This window comes from Salmo salar, chromosome ssa14 (genome assembly GCF_905237065.1).
Source record: "Salmo salar chromosome ssa14, Ssal_v3.1, whole genome shotgun sequence".
Taxonomy (NCBI): domain Eukaryota; kingdom Metazoa; phylum Chordata; class Actinopteri; order Salmoniformes; family Salmonidae; genus Salmo; species Salmo salar.
This window is the reverse complement of record NC_059455.1, coordinates 72,898,427-72,924,442: the sequence shown is the minus strand read 5'-3', so window position 1 is coordinate 72,924,442 and position 26,016 is coordinate 72,898,427. Positions and strand designations below refer to the sequence as shown.

Here is a 26,016-nt window from a genome sequence, read left to right as displayed (position 1 = left end):
ACAAAGTTGGAAGCACAGGATCGTATAGAATGTCATATACTGTAGCGTTAAGATTTCCCTTCACTGGAACCAAACTTTACAATTGGCACTATGCATTGGAGCAGGAAGCGTTCTCTTGGCATCCGCCAAACCCAGATTCATCCGTCGAACTGCCAGACTGGGAAGCGTGATTCATCACTCCAGAGAACACGTTTCCACTGCTCCAGAGTCCAATGGTGGCGAGCTTTACACCACTACAGCAGATGCTTGGCATTGCGCATAGTGATCTTAGGCTTGTGTGCGGCTGCTCGGCCATGGAAACCCACTTCAAGAAGCTCCCAACGAAAAGTTGTGCTGACGTTGCTTCCAGAGGCAGTTTGGAACTCTGAGTGTTGCAACCGAGGAGACAATTATTACCCGCTACGTGCTTCAGCCCTCCAGTTCTATGAGCTTGTGTGGCCTACCACTTCGCGGCTGAGCCTTGACGTTTCCACTTCACCATAACAGCACATAGTTGATTACGGCGATTGCATGCCTGTGTACTCAATTTTATATGCCTGTCAGCAACGGATGTGGCGGTAAATAGCTAAATCCACTCATTTGAAGGGGTGTCCACATCTTTTGTGTGTATCATTCCATCCCTAGCTGTGAACCTATCAACTCCCACCAGGGGGAGAAGCCACATTGCTCAAACTGATATTTATGGTTTCTTTGTTTGCATTCCATGCAGAAAACATGACAACACTAGTGTAGGGATGAACAGGGATGTTCTCTTGATAAGTGCGTGAATTGGACCATTTCTGTCCTAAGTATTCAAAATGTAACAAGTACTTTTTGGTGTCAGGGAAAATGGAGTAAAAAGTACATTACTTACGAATGTAGTGGAGTAAGTTGTCAAAATATCAAGTACAGCTACACCAAAACATTTACACCACTGCTCATTATCTTGGAGAAAAGAAATCCTTCCAGTTTATTTTCCCTTCAGTCTGAACGACTAAAAAAAAAAAAAATTAAGTATGAGTACTGTCCAGCGCTTTTCCCCTCCCAAACCCCACTAGATGGCACCTGGAGTAGAAAACCACATTAATTGACAAGACATCACAAGAGTCAAGAGAAGCATAAAGCTAGGCTCATTGTTGGTCCCTGTGTATTTACATTTTCAAAGATTAAAACCCAACATCCTTCCTTGACCTTTGGTGATATGAAAATACAGGCTGCTAAAATGGCTCGAGTGGAAAAGGTCTAAGGCACTACATCTCAGTGATAGAGGCTTCACTACAGTCCCTGGATCAAATCCAGGCTGAGTCACATCTGGCCGTGATTGGGAGTCCCATAGTGCAGCGCAAAATTGGCCAAGCGTCATCTGGGTTTGGCAGTCATTGTAAATAAGTGTTCTTACCCATCTTGCCTAGTTAAAAATACATCTTACCCTTGAATCTAAACAGGGCAGTGTGGAGTCCAGGGCAACTAGATCCACAGAATGCAATAACCTGTTCTACTTACGTATCAAAGGATGGGCTTCAAACAGCAGAAATCTGAAGCAGCACAGGTATCAATAAAGCACACATGGAAGGGGGTTTGACAATGGTATTATTTATTGTTTTTAGTACAACGCTTAAGTCAACTAGTAACATTATCTATTGAGATGCCAAAGTGCATTCCATGTGTAGACCCAGTAACATCCTAGATACACAAATCTGGGGGGAAAAAAAGTTAATTCATGGATCTACAACAGAGACGAAACCCCACTTTACATAAGCAAAAAAACCTGCAGTGGCACAAAGATCAGATTTAGGGGTGAGTTGAATGGCACCCTATTCAGTGCACTACTTTTGGGTAGTGCATTAGGGAATAGGATCAGGATGCCACAGACCTTTAAGAGCAAGACTAGCAGTTCTCTGAATAGTAAAAGGTGCGATACAACACCTGCTGTGAAGGTGAAATCAAGCAACATGTTAACCCAGATCAACAATCATTGATCAGTAACTATTATTAGCCAGGTGTAACACATACAAGATTCCAAAGCAGCACTATGGAAGAGATCATGTCGAGGACCTATGCATAGAGACATGCTTCCTTAAAGGATAAGTACATATACTGCTATTTTTCATTGTCAGAAGATGCAATGACAAAAGCTAAACAGCCAAAGAAATGGGCTGTGTATGAAATGGTCACCAGTGGTCAAACCTTGCTTCCTCAACTTCTCTCAAAGCTTCATTGAGGAGGTCTAAAGAAATGAGTTTAGATCCTCTCCAGTTCATTTTGAGAGGAATTGACAGCTAGTAACTTGCAGACAGCCATGGAGTAGAAGTAACAAGGGGACAAAAATAACCACATGTGAAACTACTGCAAGTACACTTATAGCAGGAGCGAAGTTAAATTCACAAACAGGGAGAACTTTATTATTTTCTTCAAAAGGTGGGTGGCAGTGAAGACAAAAATACTGGCCATTAACTAAATATAAATCAATCTTTGGATATGTAAAAAAAACCTCTAGTATACAATCCCCAATAGACAGATGTTCAGTTTTCTGATGTCTCGGCACCGCCTTCTTTGGTCTCCTTCTTGGCCCGCACCTCTTCCAGTTTCTTGTCCTGAGAAGAAATAGAAGTTCAAAACAGTGACATATCCTTCAAAATAACATTTAAACAAACCGTACAAAGCGTGACTTGTGTCAGTGACAATGTACATTCATATTTTCCATTGGTTGACTAGTGACATTGGTGTCAACTGTTGATGTGAAATCAAAATGTTGAAAACTTCTGAAGTCTCCCAACTCACTTGCAGAGATAAGTGATCAAGTCCCCCCCCCCCCCAGTGGGTGTATCCTTTAGGGATAGGGCACAGTTAGAATATCCAGACAGACGTTAGTATTCAATGACTTAGGAGAGTTCATTTTTTGGGGGAAGGCTGTGTAAAATGTAAATTGTGTGACATTTCTACAACAGGTAGGCTGTTTCATATGAATGGTGTTTTAGACAGTATGGGGAGTGCAGCAAAATAGCCTCAATTAGCCTTGCTACTTTAGCTAGCCAGCCAACTTAGCTGGTTACTGTAGCTAGCTTCTTTACAATGATTTGACGCAGTCAAAACAAGCACTAGCAGATGTCTCCTTGTGTCCTCCATTGACAACGACTGGTAGCAGGGTCAGACTGTCACTGCAAGACTGGTTTGTATGTAAAAGATAAAGAGGCCAACATACCTTCTCCTTGAACTTCTCGCTCATGGCTGCCTGAAGGGCCTCCTTGTTCTCTTTGTTGGCTTCCATCTTCTGGTTAAGCTTCTCCTCAGCTATCTTGCTGAAGTTGTTGTTCTCCTCCATGGCTTTCCTTTGCACCTCCTTCTCATGCTCCCTCTTCTCAGCTAGGTGCTTCAGAACCTCTGCTTCATGGGACTGGAGGATGGCGCAAGGGGAGAGGAGTTTGATTCAGACACCAAACAAAACAATTGAATACTACAATATTGTCGAGCAGGGCTCCCCAAAAGTCGGAACCCAGGCCAAATACAGCCCCCAAGTTCAGAGTAAATAAAGTTGAGGCTGGACATGACTCAAAACCAGCACCAAGTGATTTTAATTTGGGAAATTCATTCCAAAGCATTACCACTCAGACGTAATCCTATACAAATATAAGCAAGGATTAGGTTTAGTCAAATATCAGTTTGGGCTTGTCAGTCAATTTGCAGTCTACAAATGTTGTAATTATGTTCCGGGCCCCGACTAGCCAGTCAAAACAACCCTCAGCTGAATCTAGTTAATCGCAGGCATAGAGGCATGTAATGCATCATGGCAAAAGGTTACCGCGTATCCACACACTAGCGATAAAAAAATAAAAGTATTTACCTTTCGGGATATAGTAATATTTATTGGGATCCAAACAGGATATAATTTAGCGATATATTATATTGATAAAACTATTTGTACACTAGTTGGTGGTACCAAAACTACAGTATTTTTTGTTCATTAGCTTGTTGACCTTTTTTTTTTTACTAGGGAGACAATATGTTCCCAGCACTTGATTTCCATGACTGATCAAAACTTGTTTTGTGGCCGTCAAGTCCATCTGCAGCAGACATATGGTGAGCAATGTCTGGAATATTGAAACAACCAGTATTGACTCATGAGAAACACAATACATATAGTAACCTTTTTTGGTCCGCCAATAAAATCGGTATCGGTGTTAAAAATCATAATCTGTTGACCACTAGAGACGTCACTTCCATACCCTGATTTGATACTGGGCACCATCACAACCAGCCGTGATCAGGAGTCCCATAGGCAGTGTACAATCGGCCCAGCGTCGTCTGGGTTAGGCCGTCATTGTAAAATAAGCATTTGTTCTTAACTGACCTTCCTAGTTAAGGTAGTCTACTGCTCAATTCAATTTGTGACAAGTCTTTTAGCCAATACATGTTACAATAGTATCTAAATGATTTATTTTATTTAGTAAAACAGTTCTACAACTGAACATCAAGAATCAGAGTGGCACAAAATGCTGAGTGATAAATTAGCTGTATTATTAGTTCAGGATTCGAAAGCTGAATTTTTTTTATAGGAGCACAAATACATTTAGGAGCATAGAAATGTGTTCATTTTAAATGAAATTACTAAAAGTTATTGGTTGAAATATTTTGTGTTCCATGCTCAAGCACATTGTACCCCCAAATATTTGCATCATTAGGAGAGAAAGTGTTCAGCTGCTCCTTTAAGGGACAGGCCATTACCGTGGTAATCTTTGTCTCTGTGCGAGTTGCAGCAAACTAATATTGAAAAACACGCATGACCAAAACGATGCAACTAGCCAAGAAACACAGACAAAGTCACACTTCAGTAGCCTCAGGTGAAGCCAACTTCTACATTTGGTCTTTGGATTGAAAAACTTCCCAAATTCTGTGTGTGACCACCGAACATAGCTGGTGAAATAACATTGTTAACCGGCAAAGCCAAAATATACCCGCATTTGACAGGTGTAAATTTTCCACCTTAGTGCCATAATATCCTATTGTCAGGTCCCTTGCTATTCCCACACCTAGTGAATACATTCCCCAAATTGTTCTAGTTAACTTGTTATGGATAGGCGGCAGTATTTTCACTGCCGGATAAAAACATACCCGATTTAATCTGATTATTACTCCTGCCCAGAAACTAGAATATGCATATAATTATTAGCCTTGGATAGAAAACACTCCAAAGTTTCTAAAACTGTTTGAATGGTGTCTGAGTATAACAGAACTCATTTGGCAGGCCAAAACCTGAGAAGATTCCAAACAGGAAGCACCCTCTGACCATTTCTTGGCCTTCTTGATCATCTCTATCCAAAACAGGGGATCTCTGCTGTAAGGTGACATTTTCTAAAGCTCCCATAGGCTCTCAGAAGGCGCCAGAACGTTGAATGATGACTTCAGGCCATGGCTGAAAAACAGTAGCGCATTTGGTAAGTGGTCGATCAGAGAACAATGAGACTGGCGCGCACGAGAAGAGTCCATTTTAGATTTTTAGTCTTTGAACGAAAACAGGGTTTCCCGGTCGGAATATTATCGCTTTTTTACGAGAAATGATTTTTAAACAGCGTTTGACATGCTTCGAAGTACGGTAATGGAATATTTCGATTTTTTTTGTCACGAAACGCACGTCACCCTTCGGATAGTGTCTTGAACGCACAACAAAACACCACTATTTGGATATAACTATGGATTATTTGGAACCAAACCAACATTTGTTATTGAAGTAGCAGTCCTGGGAGTGCATTCTGACGAAGAAGAGCAAAGGTAATCCAATTTCTTATAGTAAATCTGAGTACCAAACTTGGTGGGTGTCAAAATAGCTCGCCATCACGGGCTAGCTATCTACTCAGGATATTGCAAGATGTGCTTTCACCGAAAATACATTTATTTAAAAAAAAATAAAAAGGGACACCGCAATTGCATAAAGGAGTTCTGTATCTATAATTCTTAAAATAATTATGTTTTTTTGTGAACGTTTCTGAGTAATTTAGTAAATTCACCGGAAGTGTTCGGTGGGAATGCTAGGTCTGAACGTCACATGCTAATGTAAAAAGCTGGTTTTTGATATAAATATGAACAAAACATGCATGTATTTTATAACATATGTCCTAGGATTGTCATCTGATGAAGATCATCAAAGGTTAGTGCTGCATTTAGCTGTGGTTTGGGTTTATGTGACATTATATGCTAGCTTGAAAAATGGGTGTCTGATTATTTCTGGCTGGGTACTCTGCTGACATAATCTAATGTTTTGCTTTCGTTGTAAAGCCTTTTTGAAATCGGACAGTGTGGTTAGATTAACGAGAGTCTTGTCTTTAAAATGCTGTAAAATAGTCATATGTTTGAATAATGGACGTTTTCGGATTTGAGGAATTTGTATTTCGCGCCACGCCTATCATTGGATATTGGACCCCCCCCCCCACATTTTGTTTTTAGATAACAATATACACCCTTATTCATGGGTGAGGGTAGGTGACCTTTTTTCTGAACAATAGTTTTACCTTTAGAGGACCCCTTTTGGCTCAAGAGCACACCCATAAGCAACACTTCAGCCTAGCATCTTTAACTGGAGCATGACCTACCTTCCTCCTCTCCTCTGCAGCCTCCAGTTTCCTCTGGATCTCCTCCAGGGACAGGTCCTTCTTCTTGGGGGGAGACAGAGGGAACTCTCCCTTGGCATCTGGAGCTGGAGCGCCCAGGATCACCTCAAACGCCTGGCCAGATGCACGTTTGTCAATCTCCTTAACCTGAATATCTATGAGCGGACAAATTATGCATTTGTTATTAAAGCAAAGTTCATTGGTGGGCCACACAGATGCAAGGAATTGCTTGCGTTTCAACAGCGCAATAACTAAAAATGTGCACATAATCCAAAAATTAAGAAATCATTAGCAGCAGTGCCAGAGTCCAGAAAATATATACATTTTAAAAAAAGTGTATAGCCAGCATATGACTAGAAACTGTACATCAGCAGTAGTTATATAATGAGCCATGACTAGAAAGCAGTATACACATGAACTCCAGGTGAGGGATACATGGAGGCTGACAGAGTTAAGGGAATGGGGCACTTGTTTCGTAAAACAAATCTTTCCAAAAGAGGGAAGAGGACAGGAAAGTGAACATTACAGGGAGAAGGGAGGGGTAGAGAGAAGGCCACTGTGTGGACATTTAACTAGGGTTCCCCCATGTCCAAAAAAAAACACTGCATCTCCAGTCACCTGGACTGCTGAGAATAGACGTGACTAGTCAAAACAATACGGTGGAAGCGCATCATTAGACTGGCTTCCACTTGGTCATTTCTTTCAGATGGAGAGGGGTGAGAAACAATTTTACGGCTTTCAAAATCACAACTTACCTCCGCAGGAGGCGGCCATTTCAGCAGTGGACAGCAAGTCAATGTACCTGGAAGAAAGTTCTCAGAGTCACATTTACTTAAAGCCCTTTTAACACTAGCAGTTGTCAGTGCCTTTACAGTAACCCAGCCTTAACCAACACTTGCTAATGCATTAGTACGTCCTTGAACGTGAAGAACCAGACACACCCACTCCCAAGGACTGGATGAAACCTCCATCTCATCGTTACAAGGTGCCTGAATCACTAACAGCACTAGCACCCTCTAGTGGGATAGAAACAATTTACTGTGTGTTTAGGTGGAAGACTGACTAAACAGCAGGGAAAAGCAAAACAAGGTCCACTCAGTGGCGACATCCTTCGGTCATGTTCAACACATATCGACCAAGCAACACCCTATTAATGTAGCCTATTTTAAAAAGTTGTCTGGTATTCATTCACAGCTAAATAACTACATGGCACATTAAACTACATTAGCAAGTGATATCCACATGCAATCAATAATATACTACTGCAGATGGGCGAGGGGCCCTTTCAATGCCCATCTACAGCGTCTCAGTGCCATTCTGTATGCATGGATCATTTGAACTAGATGGTTAGAACAAAAAGGCTAGAGCTTTCCAAAATTGCAGGGTATTGAAAATGCGATTGGGAAGCTGCAGAGATATTTGGCAGCAATAACCTACAGACGAAGCCAACAAACCTAATCTATGCATATTCAAGCAGATTCAGCAGGAGACATTCAACACAAGCTGCACCCGTGTGTACATAGCGAACTAACTAGAAGCCACAGGGGGAGAAGAAAAAAAGTTCCAACCGCCACAAATTCGAGAGCACGTACTACTTGAACCGCCCAACTGCAAGAAGAATCCGAATCGCCTTTAATCGTCGCATACATTTGCATGTACAGGAATTTGACTGAAATGGTGTTACTAAAGGACGACAGACAATGATGCTGAGGTGTGTAAACAGATCACGTTAAATTGGGAGGGACACCTGCAGCAATCAAAAAGCTCTTATTGTTGTCTTGAGGTTGACAAACACTAGGTAAAGTTTCAGGGTCACAAAACTCGTATAGCTTCCAAAATATCAGTTAATGGCACAACAAAGGCTCTTTTGTTTGATTGCAATGAACGTCAATGAGACCAGTTGCAAACAAAGAGGAGCGCGTGTTCAAGGCAGTTCCGCCCGTTTAGCTATTCGCATGCTGCCGCCCCTCACCACATCAAGTGCACAACGTTAAGTAAAAATAAATAAAAGATAAGGCCAGAACAGTCACCGAGAAATAATGTAAACGTCAATAAAGCTGATAATTGTTAGTGGCGACTGGAAGCTTCAAATACGGATGGTAGAGTTTATTTTGCAGAGCACCCTGCAAACAAAATGTTTAAAAAGTAATGGAGGCGCATCAGTTGATGGCTGCCAAAGAAAAATTTGCTCATTTAAAAATTCAAAGTGACGTATATATTATTTTATTAAATTAATGACTTTACTAGTTACGTCGTGTAATCAATAAAATAATTTGCGTCACACTATTAAGTGTGCATCCCCTAACCAGCAAGTAAAGTGTCAAGACAAACACTCATTGGTCAACGACAACTAACGTTAGTCACCGTCTGAAGCTGAACAGAGCAAATACGGTTAACGTTACTTTGGAACAACAAGTCACCCACCATTAGATCCATGTTGTTTTTAAAATTGCATACATTTTTCCACCAAAGCATCAATGAAAGACATGCAGTTACCAGTGTCTGAGCAACAACCTTTAACGTTGACTAGTTACTGTAGGTTGGTTACTAGTTAACGTTAAATATATAATAAAAAATAAATAAAAAAGAACCGACAAGATTGAAGCCGAGGTAACACATTCTATCACCACTTGACAAAAAAAAATGTTTACGGTAAAACCAGCACTTTCATAAATCAGGCAAGATTACCTACAATTACAATCTTTAAGTCATATTTTTGGTACGGATAACGTTAGGTATATTACACCCACCTTAATAAACAGTGAAACAAAATGTTCCTTGGCAGCCAGACTTTAACCGCGAATTCTATGCTCGAGCATGGCCAGTTCGCGCATAAAAAGCCCCAAATGTGTGTCGTCAAACCCAATTCTACAATTCTATTGGCTGTTTATTACTCTCTCCGCACTCCTGGTAGTTGTAGTTTTAGTGTTTTCTAGACGTTAACACAGACAGACGAGTATCTTCCTAAAATGTCAATTACTTTGGTAATGAATAATGAACTTTGAATGAACATATACATTGATTGTTTCAATTTAATTGATAAAAAATATGGGTATTTTGGGGAAGAAATGTCAAGTGTGACTTTGACCTACATCAGTCAGTCAGGCCTTGAATGAAGTGTATGATGATTCAGGGTGTGCACCATTACATAAGTCTTCATTGTTTAGCTCCAACTAACCAGATGCACGTTCTCGACTGTGCGCTCTCGAGGACTGTAGGGTAGCTATACGATTTATGAACGTTTTCATCACGTTGTCTGCACTATTTTGACTGTCATTGTGTCCTACTTTGTTTTAATCACACAGAGATATATGACTGCAAAGGATCCATGGAATGGCATGACCCATACTTCCTCCAGAGCCGGAAAGCTGCAGTCATACATCATTTATCAACCATTTGTCTGATGTCAGAGGACTTGAGAGGACTCCACCCCAATCCTGAAAGAAGACAGCTTCTGTCTGTTTGTTTTTAACAAATTAATTAAAAATAAAAAGCTGAAATGTCTTGAGTCAATAAGTATTCAATCGCTTTGTTATGGCAAGGCTAAATAAGTTCAGGAGTGCAAATTTGATTAACAAATCACATAAGTTGCATGGACTCATTCTCTCTGCAATAATAGCGTTTAACATGATTTTTGAATGACTACCTCATCTCTGTACCCCAGACATGAAATTATCTGTAAGGTCCTTTAGTCATGCAGTGCATTTCTAACACAGATTCAACCACAAAGACCAGGGAGGTTTTCCAATGACTCACAAAAAGGGCACGTATTGGTACTGTAGATGGGTAAAAGAAAGAAAGAAAAGCAGATATTGAACATCCCTTTGAGCATGGTGAAGTTATTAATTAAACTTTTGGATGGTGTATCAATACATCACATTCATGAGTACCACTATCCAAATTTTCAAGCATTGTGGTGGCTGCATCATGTTATTCTTTTATTTATTTTTTATTTCACCTTTATTTAACCAGGTAGGCTAGTTGAGAACAAGTTCTCATTTGCAACTGCGACCTGGCCAAGATAAAGCAAAGCAGTTCGACACATACAACAACACAGAGTTACACATGGAATAAACAAACATACAGTCAATAATACAGCAGAAAAAAAGTATATATACAGTGTGTGCAAATGAGGTAAGATAAGGGAGATAAGGCAATAAAATAGGCTATAGTGGAGAGGTAATTACGATATAGCAATTAAACACTGGAGTGATAGATGTGCAGAAGATGAATGTGCATAACCGATGTGAAATGGCTAGCAAGTTAGCGGGGTGCGCACTAATAGCGTTTCAATCGGTGACGTCACTCGCTCTGAGACCTTGAAGTAGTTGTTCCCCTTGCTCTGCAAGGGCTGCGGCTTTTGTGGAGCGATGGGTAACGATGCTTCTTGGGTGGCTGTTGGTGATGTGTGCAGAGGGTCCCTCGTTCGAGCCCAGGTAGGGGCAAGGAGAGGGACGGAAGCTAAACTGTTACATGTGCAAGTAGAGATACTGGGGTGCAAAGGAGCAAAATAAATACAGTATGGGGATGAGGTAGTTGGATGGGCTATTTACAGATGGGCTACATACAGGTGCAATGATCAGTGAGCTGCACTGACAGCTGGTGCTTGAAGTTAGTGAGGAAGATAAGAGTCTCCAGCTTCAGCGATTTTTGCAGTTCGTTCCAGTCATTGGCAGCAGAGAACTGGAAGAAAAGATGGCCAAAGGAAGAATTGGCTTTGGGGGTGATCAGTGAAATATACCTGCTGGAGCGTGTGCTGCGAGTGGGTGCTGCTATGGTGACCAGTGAACTGAGATAAGGCGGGGCATTACCTAGCAAAGACTTGTAGATGACCTTGAGCCAGAGGGTTTGGTGATGAGTATGAAGCGAGAGGCCAGCCAACGAGAGCGTACAGGTCACAGTGGTGGGTAGTATATGGGGCTTTGGTGACAAAACGGATGGCACCGTGATAGACTGCATCCAAGTTGTTGAGTATAGTGTTGGAGGCTATTTTGTAGTCGAGGATCGTTAGGATAGTCAGTTTTACGAGGGTATGTTTGGCAGCATGAGTGAAGGATGCTTTGTTGCAAAAATAGGAAGCCGATTTTAGATTTAATTTTGGATTAGAGATGCTTACTGTGGGTCTGGAAGGAGAGTTTACAGTTTAACCAGACACCTAGGTATTTGTAGTTGTCCACATATTCTAGGTCAGAACCGTCCAGAGTAGTGATGCTGGACGGGTCGGCAGGTGCGAGCAGCGATCAGTTGAAGAGCATGCATTTAGTTTTACTTGCATATAAGAGCAGTTGGAGGCCACGGAAGGAGAATTGTGTGGCATTGCAGCTCGCCTGGAGGTTAGTTAACACAGTGTCCAAAGAAGGGCCAGAGGTATACAGAAGGGTGTCGTCTGCGTAGAGGTGGATCAGAGAATCACCAGCAGCAAGAGCGACATCATTGATGTATACAGAGAAGAGAGTCGGCCCGAGAATTGAACTCTGTGACACCCCCATAGAGACTGCCAGAGGTCCGGACAACAGGCCCTCCGATTTGACACACTGAACTCTATCAGAGAAGTAGTTGGTGAACCAGGCGAGGCAATTATTTGAGAAACCAAGGCTGTTGAGTCTGCCGATAAGAATGTGGTGATTGACAGAGTCGAAAGCCTTGGCCAGGTTGATGAATACAGCTGCACAGTAATGTCTCTTATCGATGGCGGTTATGATATCGTTTAGGACCTTGAGCGTGGCTGTTTGGGGACCTGCATTGCTTGCTGTTTGGGGTTTTAGGCTGGGTTTCTGTACAGCACTTTGAGATATCAGCTGATGTAAGAAGGGCTATATAAATAGATTTGATTTGATTTGATGACCAGCTCTGAAACCAGATTGCATAGTGGAGAAGGTATGGTGGGATTCAAAATGGTCAGTAATCTGTTTGTTAACTTGGCTTTCGAAGACCTTAGAAAGGCAGGGTAGGATAAATATAGGTCTGTAGCAGTTTGGGTCTAGAGTGTCTCCCCCTTTGGAGAGGGGGATGACTGTGGCAGCTTTCCGATCTTTGGGAATCTCAGACAATACAAAAGAGAGGTTGAACAGGCTAGAAATAGGGGTTGCAACAATTTCGGCAGATAATTTTAGAAAGAGAGGGTCCAGATTGTCTAGCCCGGCTGATTTGTAGGGGTCCAGATTTTGCCGCTCTTTCAGAACATCGGCTATCTGGATTTGGGTGAAGGAGAAATGGGGGAGGATTGGGCGAGTTGCTGTAGCCAGGTGGAAAGCATGGCCAGCTGTAGAAAAATGCTTATTGAAATTCTCAATTATAGTGGATTTATCGGTGGTGTTCAGTGATTCCTAGCCTCAGTGCAATGGGCAGCTAGGAGGTGGTGCTCTTATTCTCCATGGACTATACAGTGTCCCAGAACTTTTTTGAGTTTGTGCTACAGGATGCAAATTTCTGCTTGAAAGAGCTAGCCTTAGCTTTCCTAACTGCCTGTGTATATTGGTTCCTAACTTCCCTGAAAAGTTGCATATCACGGGGGCTATTCAATGCTAATGCAGAACGCCACAGGATGTTTTTGTGCTGGTCAACAAGGGCAGTCAGGTCTGGAGAGAACCAAGGGCTATATCTGTTCCTGGTTCAAATTTTTTGAATGGGGCATGCTTATTTAAGATGGTGAGGAAGGCACTTTTAAAGAATAACCAGGCATCCTCTACTGGCGGGATGAGGTCAATATCATTCCAGGATACCCGGGCCATGTTGATTAGAAAGGCCTGCTTACCAAGAAGACAGTGAATGTTCCTGAGTGGCCAAGTTACAGCTCTGAGTTAAATCTGCTTGGAAATCTCAAAATAGTTGTCTAGCAATGATCAACGACAAATTTGACAGAGCTTGAAGAATTCAGAAAAAAATTAAGGGCAAATGTTGCACAATCCAGGTGTTGAAAGCTCTTAGAGACTTACCCAGAAAGACTCGCAGCTCTAATCACTGCCAAAGTTGATTCTAACATGTATTGACCCAGGAGGTTGAATACTTCCTAATCAAGATATATATATAGTGTTTTATTTTCCAATTTTTTTTCAACTAATGTTCAACATTTTCTTTCACTTTGATATTATAGTATTTTGTGTCGATCGTTGACCAAAGATGACAATTCAATCCATTTTAATCCCACGTTTGTAACACATCAAAATGTGAAGAAAGTCAGGGGGTGTGAATACTTTCTGAAGGCACTGGAGTTGAAGGATTTCATTTGCGACAGCAGCACCGTTTACTTTCAGTGTTCTCTGCTGATGTGGCTTATACTGCTGTAACCCACTATGGTTTTGTATTCCATCAGCATTCCCAGTCCTGCTGTGCTGTGTTGAGAGAGAAAGAGAGAGTGTGTGGCTGTGCGTGCGTGTGTGCACTGTGTAAGGCTTAAAACCAGCTGTAGTATTAACACTGATCACATAATTAAAGGGATAAACAGCAAGGAACTTTACCCCCCACTTAATCTATCTGAAAAAAAGGAATTAGGTTCAGTGAGAGACATGTTTTTTACATGTTGTGTTTATGGGATTATCCCTATCACTCCATGACAAATCTTAGAAAATTGGGGTAAGGGGGTGAGAGCATACATAAGGTTAAGGCATAATACTTAGGCTATTGACGTATTAGTTAACACAATGCTTCTGTTGGACAATGATGCTTCAAAGAGAAGCAAGAATCACATTTCTTTAAGATATCAGACTAATATCTGTTTGGCACCTTGTTTGCCATCCTTTCAAGTCACCATATGGTGGTCCCCTTCAGGCAAGATGGTTAACAGGCGTTACATCCCCCTTTCTCATTGTCTACACCCATCTACCATCATCCAGCTAATGCATAATTAGGATTGAATGATGGTGACTAATTATGAATGATGGTGGTCAGTGGTAGAACAATGTATTCTGTCTCCCATAATGTCAGTAGTCTTTTTAGTATGATCCCTGCCAAAATTGAATCCATGACCTGCCATTGCCAGCACCATGCATGCTCTTACCAACTAAGCCACATACTTCTTCGGACAGTATCTTCTTCCTACATGCACCAGTAGCTATAAGATTCATGGGCAAGATGAAACTTATGTTTTGTGATTGAATACATTCAAGGCCTCTGTATTAGACACACAAAAAGAAAGGTGGTTATGTAAATGTTAGTGTTGGGATAGAAGCAGAATTAAACTTCAATCAATGTGAAACGACAAACTATTTCATTTCATTATATTTTTAGCTCGATTCTCTATCCTGATGGCAAAGGAAAACAATAACCCAGATTTAGAAGAGGCATTGATTTTGTTCAGGCTGTGATGTCGAGCTCTCTGAATATTTTACACTTCCCTGAGTTTATATTTAGATTGCAATTTTGCTGTTTGTGTCACTTCATTTCTAGCTCACTATTTAACCAATTGCATTCTATATCAGTTGTACATACCTTAGTTGAATGCACTGATTGTAATTCGGTCTCGATAAAACTAACTAAACATATATCAACTAAAAATAACTAAAATATACATACATAAAGCATTTTCAATACAAAGCTTTTGTATTGTCATGGCATTTTGTGAGATCTTTCCAGAGTTTGCGTGACTGTACAGAGAGGATCCTGCTCTCTCTTTCCAGGCCAGTGAAGTCAGTGTTCATTGATTGAACTGCTGTAGTTCAGCATGCTACCCATTTAAATTGTCTTGCTATAATCGCTGAGTTAACTTGACCTTTCTGGTATGGCCTCATCATTTGAACTGTATATCTATCCATGGATACATCCATCCCCTGTCTGTGACAAAGCCAGAACCTACATGATCAGGCACATTCTGTTGATTGATCTGGCATTGCCATCCATCAAAACAAATCACATGCCATGTGTACTTGTAAAATAAACAAGCATAGTATGAGAAAATATTTGTTTATTTTGCACCTCAATCAAGGAGAGATTTCAATCACAATGTGTCCGAGTTCCCTGGTTTAATTAAGGATACTTAAAAAAAAGGATCTGCTGCATTGTCTGCTCCTGTACAAATGGTTTAGGAGGGGTGCCTCATCTGTGCCCTGGAGAGCAGAATGAGCAGATGGTGCCTGCCAGCCTGTCAGTGTCTCCCTCCCAACCTGCCATCTCTGGTCTCCCCCACTGATTGGTCTGGTCCTCTATTCCACCACAGGAAAAAGACAGACAGTGACATCAGTGACCAATATGTGCAGATGTGACATGTGTGTGGCAGGGGATTTGGGGACTAGATGAGGCTGTCTGTCTCTCTCTTTATAAAGCCTTGTGTTTATTTGAGGGTTCAAGTGTTTACACCAGATTAAAGCAGTTTATAGTTGTTGCTCATCTACAAACTAAAACAACAAAAATGTACATTTGGGTCCACCAAAAATATCCTTGTGGGTCTTCCAAAACTATCAGATTAATCCATGTTTCATTTCCTTTTACACATCCCATTAAAAAAGTATGCGAACCATGGGAATTCTTTAACTAGGTTAGGTCCACTATGTAGTCGTTCATTCACAAAACAAATTCTGTACAACAGGTCTTTGTTGCTGTTCGGCAGCATAAGGATTCCTCTAGTCTCTTGTACGGTGTGAGTTCTGGTAATTTAAATCCCATTTACACAATTAAATGGAGGTTATCTGACTTCAGGTTGTGAGGTGCGAAGGGAAAACTGCATGGTGGATCTGTAGCCTAGAGATGAAACAGAGGCTAACTGGTACACACACACACATTTGTTTTACTATCCAAGTGGGAACCAAAACATGTATTCCCATTCAAAATTCTATTTTCTTTAACCCCTAACTCTAAATCTAACCCTTAACCCCAGACCCTAAAACTAAACCTAACTCCTAACCCTAATTTTAATCATAAACCTAACCCCTAAGCCTAAAATATCATCTTTCCTTTTGGGGACCGGCGAAATGTCCCCACTTGTCAAATGTTCATTGTTTTATCCTTATGGGGACTTTTTTTTTTAGTAAAGTTAGACCACACGCACACATGCACACAAACACACACTAGGGGTTAAATGCATGGTGGCTCTCTAGCCTACACTCTTAGAAACAAAGGTGCTATCTAGAGCCTAAAAGAGTTATTCAGCTGTTCCCTGGAAAGCTTTTTAGTTCCAGGTATAACTATTTTGGTTCCAGATATAACCCTTTGCACAAAGGGTTCTACAGTCATGGCCAAAAGTTTTGAAAATGACACAAATATCAATTTTCACAAAGCCTGCTGCCTCAGTTTGTATGATGGCAATTTGCATATACTCCAGAATGTTATGAAGAGTGATCAGATGAATTGCAATTAATTGCAAATTCCCACTTTGACATGCAAATGAACTGAATCCCCCAAAAACATTTCCACTGCATTTCAGCCCTGCCACAAAAGGACCAGCTGACATCATGTCAGTGATTCTCTCATTAACACAGGTGTGAGTGTTGACGAGGACAAGGCTGGAGATCACTCTGTCATGATGATTGAGTTCGAATAACAGACTGGAAGCTTCAAAAGGAGAGTGGTGTTTGGAATCATTGTTCTTCCTCTGTCAACCATGGTTACCTGCAAGGAAACACGTGCCGTCATCATTGCTTTGCAAAACAAGGTATTCACATGCAAGGATATTGCTGCCAGTAAGATTGCACCTAAATCAACCATTTATCGGATCATCAAGAACTTCAAGGAGAGCAGTTCAATTGTTGTGAAGAATGCTTCAGAGCGCCCAAGAAAGTCCAGCAAGCACCAGGACCATCTCCTAAAGTTGATTCAGCTGTGGGATCAGGGCACCACCAGTACAGAGCTTGCTCAGGAATGGCAGCAGGCAGGTGTGAGGCGGTGCGTGCATCTGCAGGTGTGAGGTGGTGCGTGCATCTGCACGCACAGTGAGGCGAAGACTTTTGGAGGATGGCCTGGTGTCAAGAAGGGCAGCAAAGAAGCCACTTCTCTCCAGGAAAAACATCAGGGACAGACTGATATTCTACAATAGGTACAGGGATTGGACTGCTGAGGACTGGGGTAAAGTCATTTTCTCTGATGAATCCCCTTTCCGATTGTTTGGGGCATCCTGGAAAAAAGCTTGTCCAGAGAAGACAAGGTGAGCGCTACCATCAGTCCTGTGTCATGCCAACAGTAAAGCATCCTGAGACCATTCATGTGTGGGTTTGCTTCTCAGCCAAGGGAGTGGGCTCACTCACAATTTTGCCTGAGAACACAGCCATGAATAAAGAATGGTACCAACATATCCTCCGAGAGCATCTTCTCCAAACCATCCAGGAACAGTTTGGTGACGAACAATGCCTTTTCCAGCATGATGGAGCACCTTGCCATAAGGCAAAAGTGATAACTAAGTGGCTCGGGGAACAAAACATCAATATTTTGGGTCCATGGCGAGGAAACTCCCCAGACCTTAATTCCATTGAGAACTTGTGGTCAATCCTCAAGAGGCAGGTGGAAAAACAAAAACCCACATATTCTGACAAACTCCAAGCATTGATTATGCAAGAATGGGTTGCGATCAGTCAGGATGTGGCCCAGAAGGTAATTGACAGCATGCCAGGGGGGATTGCAGAGGTCTTGAAAAAGAAGGGTCAACACCGCAAATATTGACTCTTTGCATCAACTTCATGTAATTGTCAATAAAAGCCTTTGACACTTATGAAATGCTTGTAATTATACTTCAGTATTCCATAGTAACATCTGACAAAAAAATCTAAAGACACTGAAGCAGCAAACTTTGTGGAAATTGATATTTGTGTCATTCTCAAAACTTTTGGCCACGACCGTACATGGAACCCAAAATGGTTCTACCTGGAACCAAAAAGCGTTCTCCTCTGGGGATGACCAAATAACCATTTTGGAACCCTTTTTTCTAAGTGTACAATGATAAACAAAAGCCAACTGGTAGCATGAGGGAGAACACAGTGGGTGGTTAGTGGTCTGTGGTTCTCCTGGAAGGCTACCACTGTGAAGCAGTATTTTCTAGTATCACTACACAGACAATAACACACACACACACACACACACACACACACACACACACACACACACACACACACACACACACACACACACACACACACACACACACACACACACACACACACACACACACAGCAGCAGCAGCTGATCAGGAAGCATAACCCTGCGAGACAAGGGGGGAAAAAAATCAAATTTCAGGAGCACTCAGGCCTGGCTCTATGTGCTGTGGCTGGAGATGACCCACTGCTTCTAAGAAGTGGGGATGAAGTAGTCCCAGTTCCCAGTCTGGTCAAACATGGCCTCATGTTGTAATGGTCTGTTTAAGGACAAGGCTGATGTGATGTTTGGCTAAGTCCTCAGAGAAAGAGAGGTGGCTATTACATGTGCAGGTAGCTTGAAGCATCTATGAACTCAGTTACAGCATCTTGGATTTCTGCGACTGCAGCTATGCTGTATGGATTTACCCAGCATAACAATATCATTTTTGCAAATATTGTATATAAGAGGCACGGAAACATCTATATGGTGTTTAGATACAACTATAACTTATATAACGAGTGTTACATAATATCCTTCTCAGCTTCTCCTTTCTCTACTTGGGAGCCTGTGAGCTGCTTCCCAGCCCCCACCTCCCTAGCTATACCATTCACTCTCCAGGCACCCATGTGTGAGTGTATTTCAGTGTTTATGTCAGTGTGTCCACAATGCACTGCACTGCACTGCACGGCACATGTAAACACACAGAAATACATCCCGTGCTGTCCATATGGACCAAAGTAGAGGAGGACAAACTGCTTGGTCTTAAATTAGACTGAATATGCAAATGTAATAGCAATGGCTACAATTTTGCTTTTTTATTTATGTGATTCTAATATTCCACTGAACAGCCCAAAATGGTTTACAATGAAATCTGGGTGAGATTTATTTTGATTTTTGATACAATTTAGAATATTTTTTTACATTTTTTTGTCATTTAGCAGATGCTCTTATCCAGAGCGACTTACAGTAGTGTAGAATGCATACATTTCTTGCCCCCTGTGGGAATCGAACCCACAACCCAGGCGTTGCACACACCATGCTCTACCAACTGAGCCACAAGGAAGGCCATAATAATTAGGTCATCACACCTTTACTAAAAGTATTTGGATAAAACACTAAGGAAATCTGGATAAGCTAATGCATTTTATGGTAGAATGTAGGTTGCATGTTTAAAGACTTATACCTAGAATACCTGTTGACAAAAAATGAATGTGCTCAATCATTTCAGGCCTTTTTTGTATACCCTTTACCCTTGTAGTAAATACTATGACCTCATGTCATGCTCAAACACCTCAATGTCAATACTTGAACACTAAATATAGTGGCTGTAACGGTCGTCGTATAAACTGGACCAAGGCGCAGCGGGTTGAGTGCTCATTTTTACTTTTTTAATTAGAACACTGAAAACACACAACAAGAAAACGCACAGTAATGCATGCTACGCACAGCAATGCAAAAACAACTTCCCACAAAGGGACAGGTGAAACAGGGCTACCTAAATATGACTCTCAATCAGCAACAACGATGTACAGCTGTTCCTGATTGAGAGCCATACCAGGCCAACACAAAGAAATACACAACATAGAAAACCATAGAAATACAAAACAAGAACATTACCCAAAAACCCCAGAACACATAAATCAAACACCCCTCTTACATAAATACATATCCCATAAACCCCGAACCACATAAAACAAATACCCCCTGCCACGTCCTGACCAAACTACAATAGCCAATAACCCCTTATACTGGTCAGGACGTGACAGTGGCATTATTTGGAGGAGTGACTGAGGTCCCCCTATGCCCTCAGGTTGTTGAGGATGAGGCCAAAGCTGCCCTATCACAGCCCCAGATTAGTGATATGACCTCTTGATGACTCAGGGCAGGCGTCAGACAGGGGCATCATCCTGGTGTCTCTGTCCCATTAGCTGATCTGCTCTATATTACTCTCCCTGATCTGACACATACACACAACACATATACGCCATGTCCTCGAGCCCCCGTCGCTGCAGCTCACAGATAATGGTCACGTCTTGGGCCTGTTGCCTAATGAGGAGCAACAGATGGGACGGACTCTCTCTCTCTCACAGTCTCTCTCCCAGTCTCTCTCTCTGTCTCTCTCTCCCAGTCTCTCTCTGTCTCTCTCCCCCCCTCTCTCTCCCAGTCTCTCTCTCCCTCTCTCAAGGCATGGCATAGCTGATTGTCTCTGTGTGGAGTGGGATGGTGATAACACACTGCAGTGTTTTTCCATTGACAGGGCTATTTCTAGACCACACTGTGTTGCTGCATGATGTCCACGTCCTCCTTCTAGGAGATTAGACCTTGAAGAAGAAGTAAACAAGCAAACACATCTATTGATCAGAGGTTGATAGCTTAAATGAGTTCATGAATAATTCACTAAGCAAAGCATTAATGATAATTGCATTGGACCTTAACACTGAAATTGTTCTCCATCAGCATTTCTAGTTATGCATAAGGCCTACTTGTTTTAAAAACACAGTATAACCATATTACAGTCTGACCTACATCTCTGTTATTGTAGACGTATCAGGATATTCAGCTATGTTGTGCGTCTTGCTCTTTGATGATGTTTGGCCTTTTGCAATAACGTAGAAAATGCAACTTGAGAAATGTCTGTTTACCTTATATAGTCAAAACCATAAAAAAACACCAACTCTGTAGAAAGTGCTCAAATTACATCCTTGACCTAAAGTGATACTGATACACATAACGTGGATACATATTCATTTTAGTGCTTCCCTGGCTGGCTTCCTCTATGCCCCAGAAACAGGGAAGAACCCTGCAGTATTGGTACCAAACATACAGCAGTGAAGTGAGAGCCTGACCCACTTGGGAAATGGTTATTGCTTCATGTTAGGAGTTGTCTGAGCCCTGGAGCCTGCTGGAGGCAGGGGAGCTCACAGCACGGAGAGATGGAGGGGAGGGGGGAGGGAGAGAGAGAGAGTGAAAGAGAGGTAGAGGGAGGGGGGGTGAGGGCCTATGGAGAGAGAGCGAGAGAGAGAGGCTGGCTGGCTCAATGGATGGGTAGGCTGGGGTACAGAGAGAGGGGGAGATAAAGAGAGGGAGATAAAGACAGAGACCTTGAGGGAGAGAGAGGCTGACTAAATGATAGTGCAGGAGGGGTGGGGTTGGAGTCACGTTGCTGAATCAGGGCTCGTTACCATCACAGCATTCCTCTGGGACAATGATGTCAGGGCAGAATGGGGGGACGTGGAGGGAAGAGGAAAGCAAAGGGAGGTAAAGATATTAGGAGGAAGGAGGAGGTAGACAGGGAAGAGAGGAGAAGGAAGATGAAAAGGGAGGAGCAAATGAGGAGGTGGTAACCACAAGGGTATTGACAGAAGAGAGTACAGGGGTGATATAAAGTACAGATGGCTGTAATGCTACAACTTAACAACCACTAAAGTCTTTAGGGGTGAATGGAGACATATGGCAGAGAGCAATTTAGGAGTGATATCACTCTTATCCTATGATATCACTTATCTTTGGATATTACTCTAAGCCCTTTTGAGCCAGAATCAATGCAGCCAGAGTTTGGTGGTATCAGTTTAATCAGTTTTACACAGGGTTGTAGAGATTAAAAATACAAAGAAATATCCTTTTGTTTTGCTACCTACACTGAGTGGTTCAAATTGTAATCCAATCTGGATGTATTACTCTGATTCTGACATTATTATACCAACAGACTTTAATATTACAGTAAGAGATACAGCTGCCATTTAGAACTTCTGGTGTGGTGAGGTCCAGATGTCATGTTAACTCCTGGCATGGGGTACTCTAGTCTACCATTTCAAAGTATAATCTGACCACATCACCAGGGCTTTTGGGTGGCACTAAATTCAGCTCCATCACAACATGACAGATCTCTTTAGCGGCCCGGAATAGCAGGTGTATTTAATAAGAGGTACATTCTCCCAAAGGAATGTCTCTGAACTGTTACAACCCAAAGGGAGAGACAAACAAAGTGATTGCACAGCTTTGGGCACACATTTTGTACCCAACCTGTCCCATATGGTTACTCATGGTTTTTATTGGGCCTAGCAGCCCCTTAGTCTCTCCTCAACCTGAAAAACAGTCAGGAACTCCCCTTCTCCCCCTCCCCTTCTCATTCACATGAGTGAATGAAGGTCTGGTGGCAGCAGAGAGGAACTGTGTTTGCATAGGGATTGTACCTTGATTCATTCCAATTCCCAATGGGGGAAGCTGTTGCTGTTGAACACAGCGTAAATGGAGTCAATCAATATTCTAGCGCTACAATCGGTCACCATGTAGACCAGCAGGACAGTCACAATGGATGGGAATAATCACCATGACAGCAGGTGTTGTCCCCTCTAGAGCAGGCTAAGTGGTATTGACAGTTGCTATCAGGACTCTGTAATCTAAGATAATAGTTTAATTTATTGATGTAACTTGGATCAAAATGTTGTTATTGACAGACCCTTAATCTCAATAATGTCGGAGACAATTTCCAATGTTTTCTAAGATTTGTGCAAGACATTGATCTTTGGCATTTTACGCATAAGGCATGTTATTTTAGCGATAATGATTTGATACCATATGAAAATAGTCTCTTGAGCCAGAGGGCTTTCTTCCACAATCTTTGAATGCTTCTTAGGCTTCCGTTTCTCCAAGGTTGGGGATATCCGAGATGTCGGATGTGAATAGGGCAAGATAATCTGTATTTTGCATTGCTGTATGAGAGCGATGCTAAACTGAGGCTGTCTGACACAGCTTATGTGATGAGAGCGACACACACACACACACACACACACACACACACACACACACACACACACACACACACACACACACACACACACACACACACACACCGACAGAGATGCCACCCCAGTGCGATGCCAAGCTGACGCTGCCAGCCTCCGCCCCATGCGAGGAGGGATGATGTCATTTACTTAAATTGCACTGTTGGTTAGGGCCTGTAAGTAAGCATTTCACTGTAAGGTCTACATCTGTGGTATTCGGCGCACGTAACAAATAAACTTTGATTTGATTTGTCTGCCGCCTCAGTTGTGTGTGTCTATGTGGATGTGGGCCGTGTTCACAGCTTTGTGTTTTGTATATGGACAAAGGATGAAGTCACTGCCAAGCATGGCTCTGGTGGAGAGGAGGAGAAGGGGTGGTGGCGGAAAGGGAGGAGAACAGGGAGAAGGAGGAAGATGAGGAGGGGAGCCAAAATCATCAAACCTGCAGATATTTCATAAATGCCTTTTTGAAAAGAATACCTTCACCTGCTGAGTCTGCTTCACAGGATAAAAGAAAACACATCCCTAACAACAACCTTGTTTTTAGTGGTAGAGAAATGTTTTGGACTTATCTTGTACCCCCGTTATCTTCCCAGTTGGAATCGTCCAGACACTTGTATGAGAGGATTAGGGCCTAGGTATCAGCCATCATTCATAATGATGTTTTGGTCACACTTACCCAAACACTGAGGAGTGTGCAACAGTCTAATTTGTTTTTGAAAAGGGCACTGAACACAAGACTGGCCAATAGATATGGCTGTCAGTTAAAAGGTGGACTCTATGGGAGGTTATATGGACATCCCATCCACTACTGCTCTGGTGCCTGAAATGATCAATGGACTGCATCTCTAGTATCCACTGTGAATAGTCTTACTGGATATAAAAGTAGAAATCAAATGTACAAAATGTTACCACAAAGAAACCTCTTTCTCTCACTCTCTCTGTCTTTCTGTCGTTCTTGCTCTTTGTCTCCCACTGCTTTCCCTTTTACACATTCTCTATCCTCCCTATGTCTCGTCTCTCTCTTTCCTCCCTGTTCCTGCCGAGGCTGTGCTGGGTATGGATGGCACGTTGAGCTACACGTGATAAGAAGGCTGCTCCACTCTGCTCTGCTCTGAGAAGGCTGGCATACACACACTCTCTCTCTGACCCTCATCTCCATGGCACCAGTGCCAGCCTGAGCAACAGCTCTAGATCGCTCGGTTTCTTTGTTTCTCCCTCAATGTCTCCATCTCTCGAACCCCAACTCTCTCTGTCTCATGCTGTTTCCATCTCCCGAACCCCAACTCTCTCTGTCTCTCTCTATCAGTCGGTCTCTCTCTCTGTTCGTCGGTCTGTCTTTCTGTCTCTCTCTCTCGGTCTGTCTCTCGGTCTGTGTAGTTATTAGATCATCCTCTGATACAGTCTTATCAGACATGCCCTGGTCATGCAGGGTGATGCAGCAATCCTAGTTCTGTAGCATTGAGTTGATGTCGAAAAGTATTGGAAAGTTTGACTAAAATCTGTTAGTTACATGACATTAATCTGATCATAATAGAACCACAGTACATTTCAGCCAATCTATTATAGTACATTTCCTCAATCTGTCTGTATTGGTTTATGGTTTTAACTACATGTATTGATTGCATTTCCTGTTAACCCTAGTGCAGTCATAGAATCTTGGACGACAAATCTGATCAACTCTTATTTGGAGGAGTGTCAGTAGTACACTTCCATTATCATTACATCTCTTCTCTACACAATGTGTCTATCGTGCCCCTCCTTCCCTCCTTCCCTCCCTCACTTGGTACTGATACAGTCTCCATCTCAGGCTGCTTATCTTGCCAGCACACAGAACATTGACATCCCCCGAGTTAAAAATGTGACAAAGCTCTGCTCCACTCATTACTGTAGAAAGACACAGGCAGCTCCTCAAATATGAATGTGTCCCTTTGGCTTGGGAGGATTACAGTTCAATACAAGACACTGGGGCAGTCGATAGTGTGGCAGAGAGGGAAGGAGTAGGACCTAGCTTGGCACTAGCTGTTATTATAGAAGACAGATGGGTGATGTTTTTATTGTTGTCTATATTTTGTATGGTTGTCTATGTGTGTTCATTGCTGTGTCTGTGTTGGCTGATGCAATCGAGACGGACAGACAGGCAGGCAGGCAGATAGACACAAACAGTCAAGCAGACAGACAGGAAGGAACGATTACAGGCAGGCAGACACTCTGAAAGGCAAGCAGAAAATAGTGGTGTAGATCCTAGCAGAACATATTCACTTTCTAGACTAGAGCGAGCATCAGGACAACACAGGGTGTGTCAGCAACTCAACACTCAGCACCTGATGATTTTCATTGGTTGTGATGAACATTCTATTTGTTGGATTGGGGGCGAACAATGAATGTGCAGTAGTCTAACATTCTCTAGGTCTTTGGCATTCAATTAGTTAAGACCGATACATTTATCTATTCGATCTGGTTACAGCTCTTATTCCAGACAGTGTCTCTTTGTGCCCCAGACATAACAAAGAGACTGTCACAACAAGCCGACATGCTGAAGTCTGGGTGGTTAGTATGGAAATGGCTCCCCCTGGGAGCCACATTACCACATTACACACTAACACACAACATCACTGACAAGTCCATCCCTAATCTCTAGCCATCAGTGGTGGAAA

At 42.3% G+C, this 26,016-nt stretch overlaps 1 protein-coding gene and 1 long non-coding RNA gene across 2 annotated transcripts; one reads left to right on the top strand and one right to left on the bottom strand.

Annotated features, from left to right (window-relative positions):
• Positions 1–1,556: 1,556 nt before the first annotated feature.
• Positions 1,557–9,472, bottom strand: LOC106570260 (stathmin). Its single transcript, XM_014142376.2, has 5 exons — positions 9,332–9,472; positions 7,337–7,383; positions 6,564–6,736; positions 3,182–3,373; positions 1,557–2,573 (listed from the first exon to the last, which is right to left on the bottom strand). The coding sequence occupies exons 2-5, from the start codon at positions 7,353–7,355 to the stop codon at positions 2,502–2,504; spliced, it is 456 nt and encodes a 151-aa protein (XP_013997851.1). The 5' UTR covers positions 7,356–7,383; positions 9,332–9,472; the 3' UTR covers positions 1,557–2,501.
• LOC123726779 (uncharacterized) lies at positions 7,929–10,085 on the top strand. The gene is made up of 2 exons (XR_006758921.1): positions 7,929–8,292; positions 9,887–10,085. It is a non-coding gene; the product is annotated as an uncharacterized lncRNA (long non-coding RNA).
• Positions 10,086–26,016: the final 15,931 nt, after the last annotated feature.

Excerpts from the sequence above, each read along its gene's own strand:
- LOC106570260 (XM_014142376.2), bottom strand. Across the intron at positions 3,374-6,563 it reads CTGCAGAGGAGAGGAGGAAG|TCCCATGAAGCAGAGGTTCT; the intron begins GTAGGTCATGCT and ends GCCATCCTCCAG. Across the intron at positions 2,574-3,181 it reads GCGAGAAGTTCAAGGAGAAG|GACAAGAAACTGGAAGAGGT; the intron begins GTATGTTGGCCT and ends ATTTCTTCTCAG.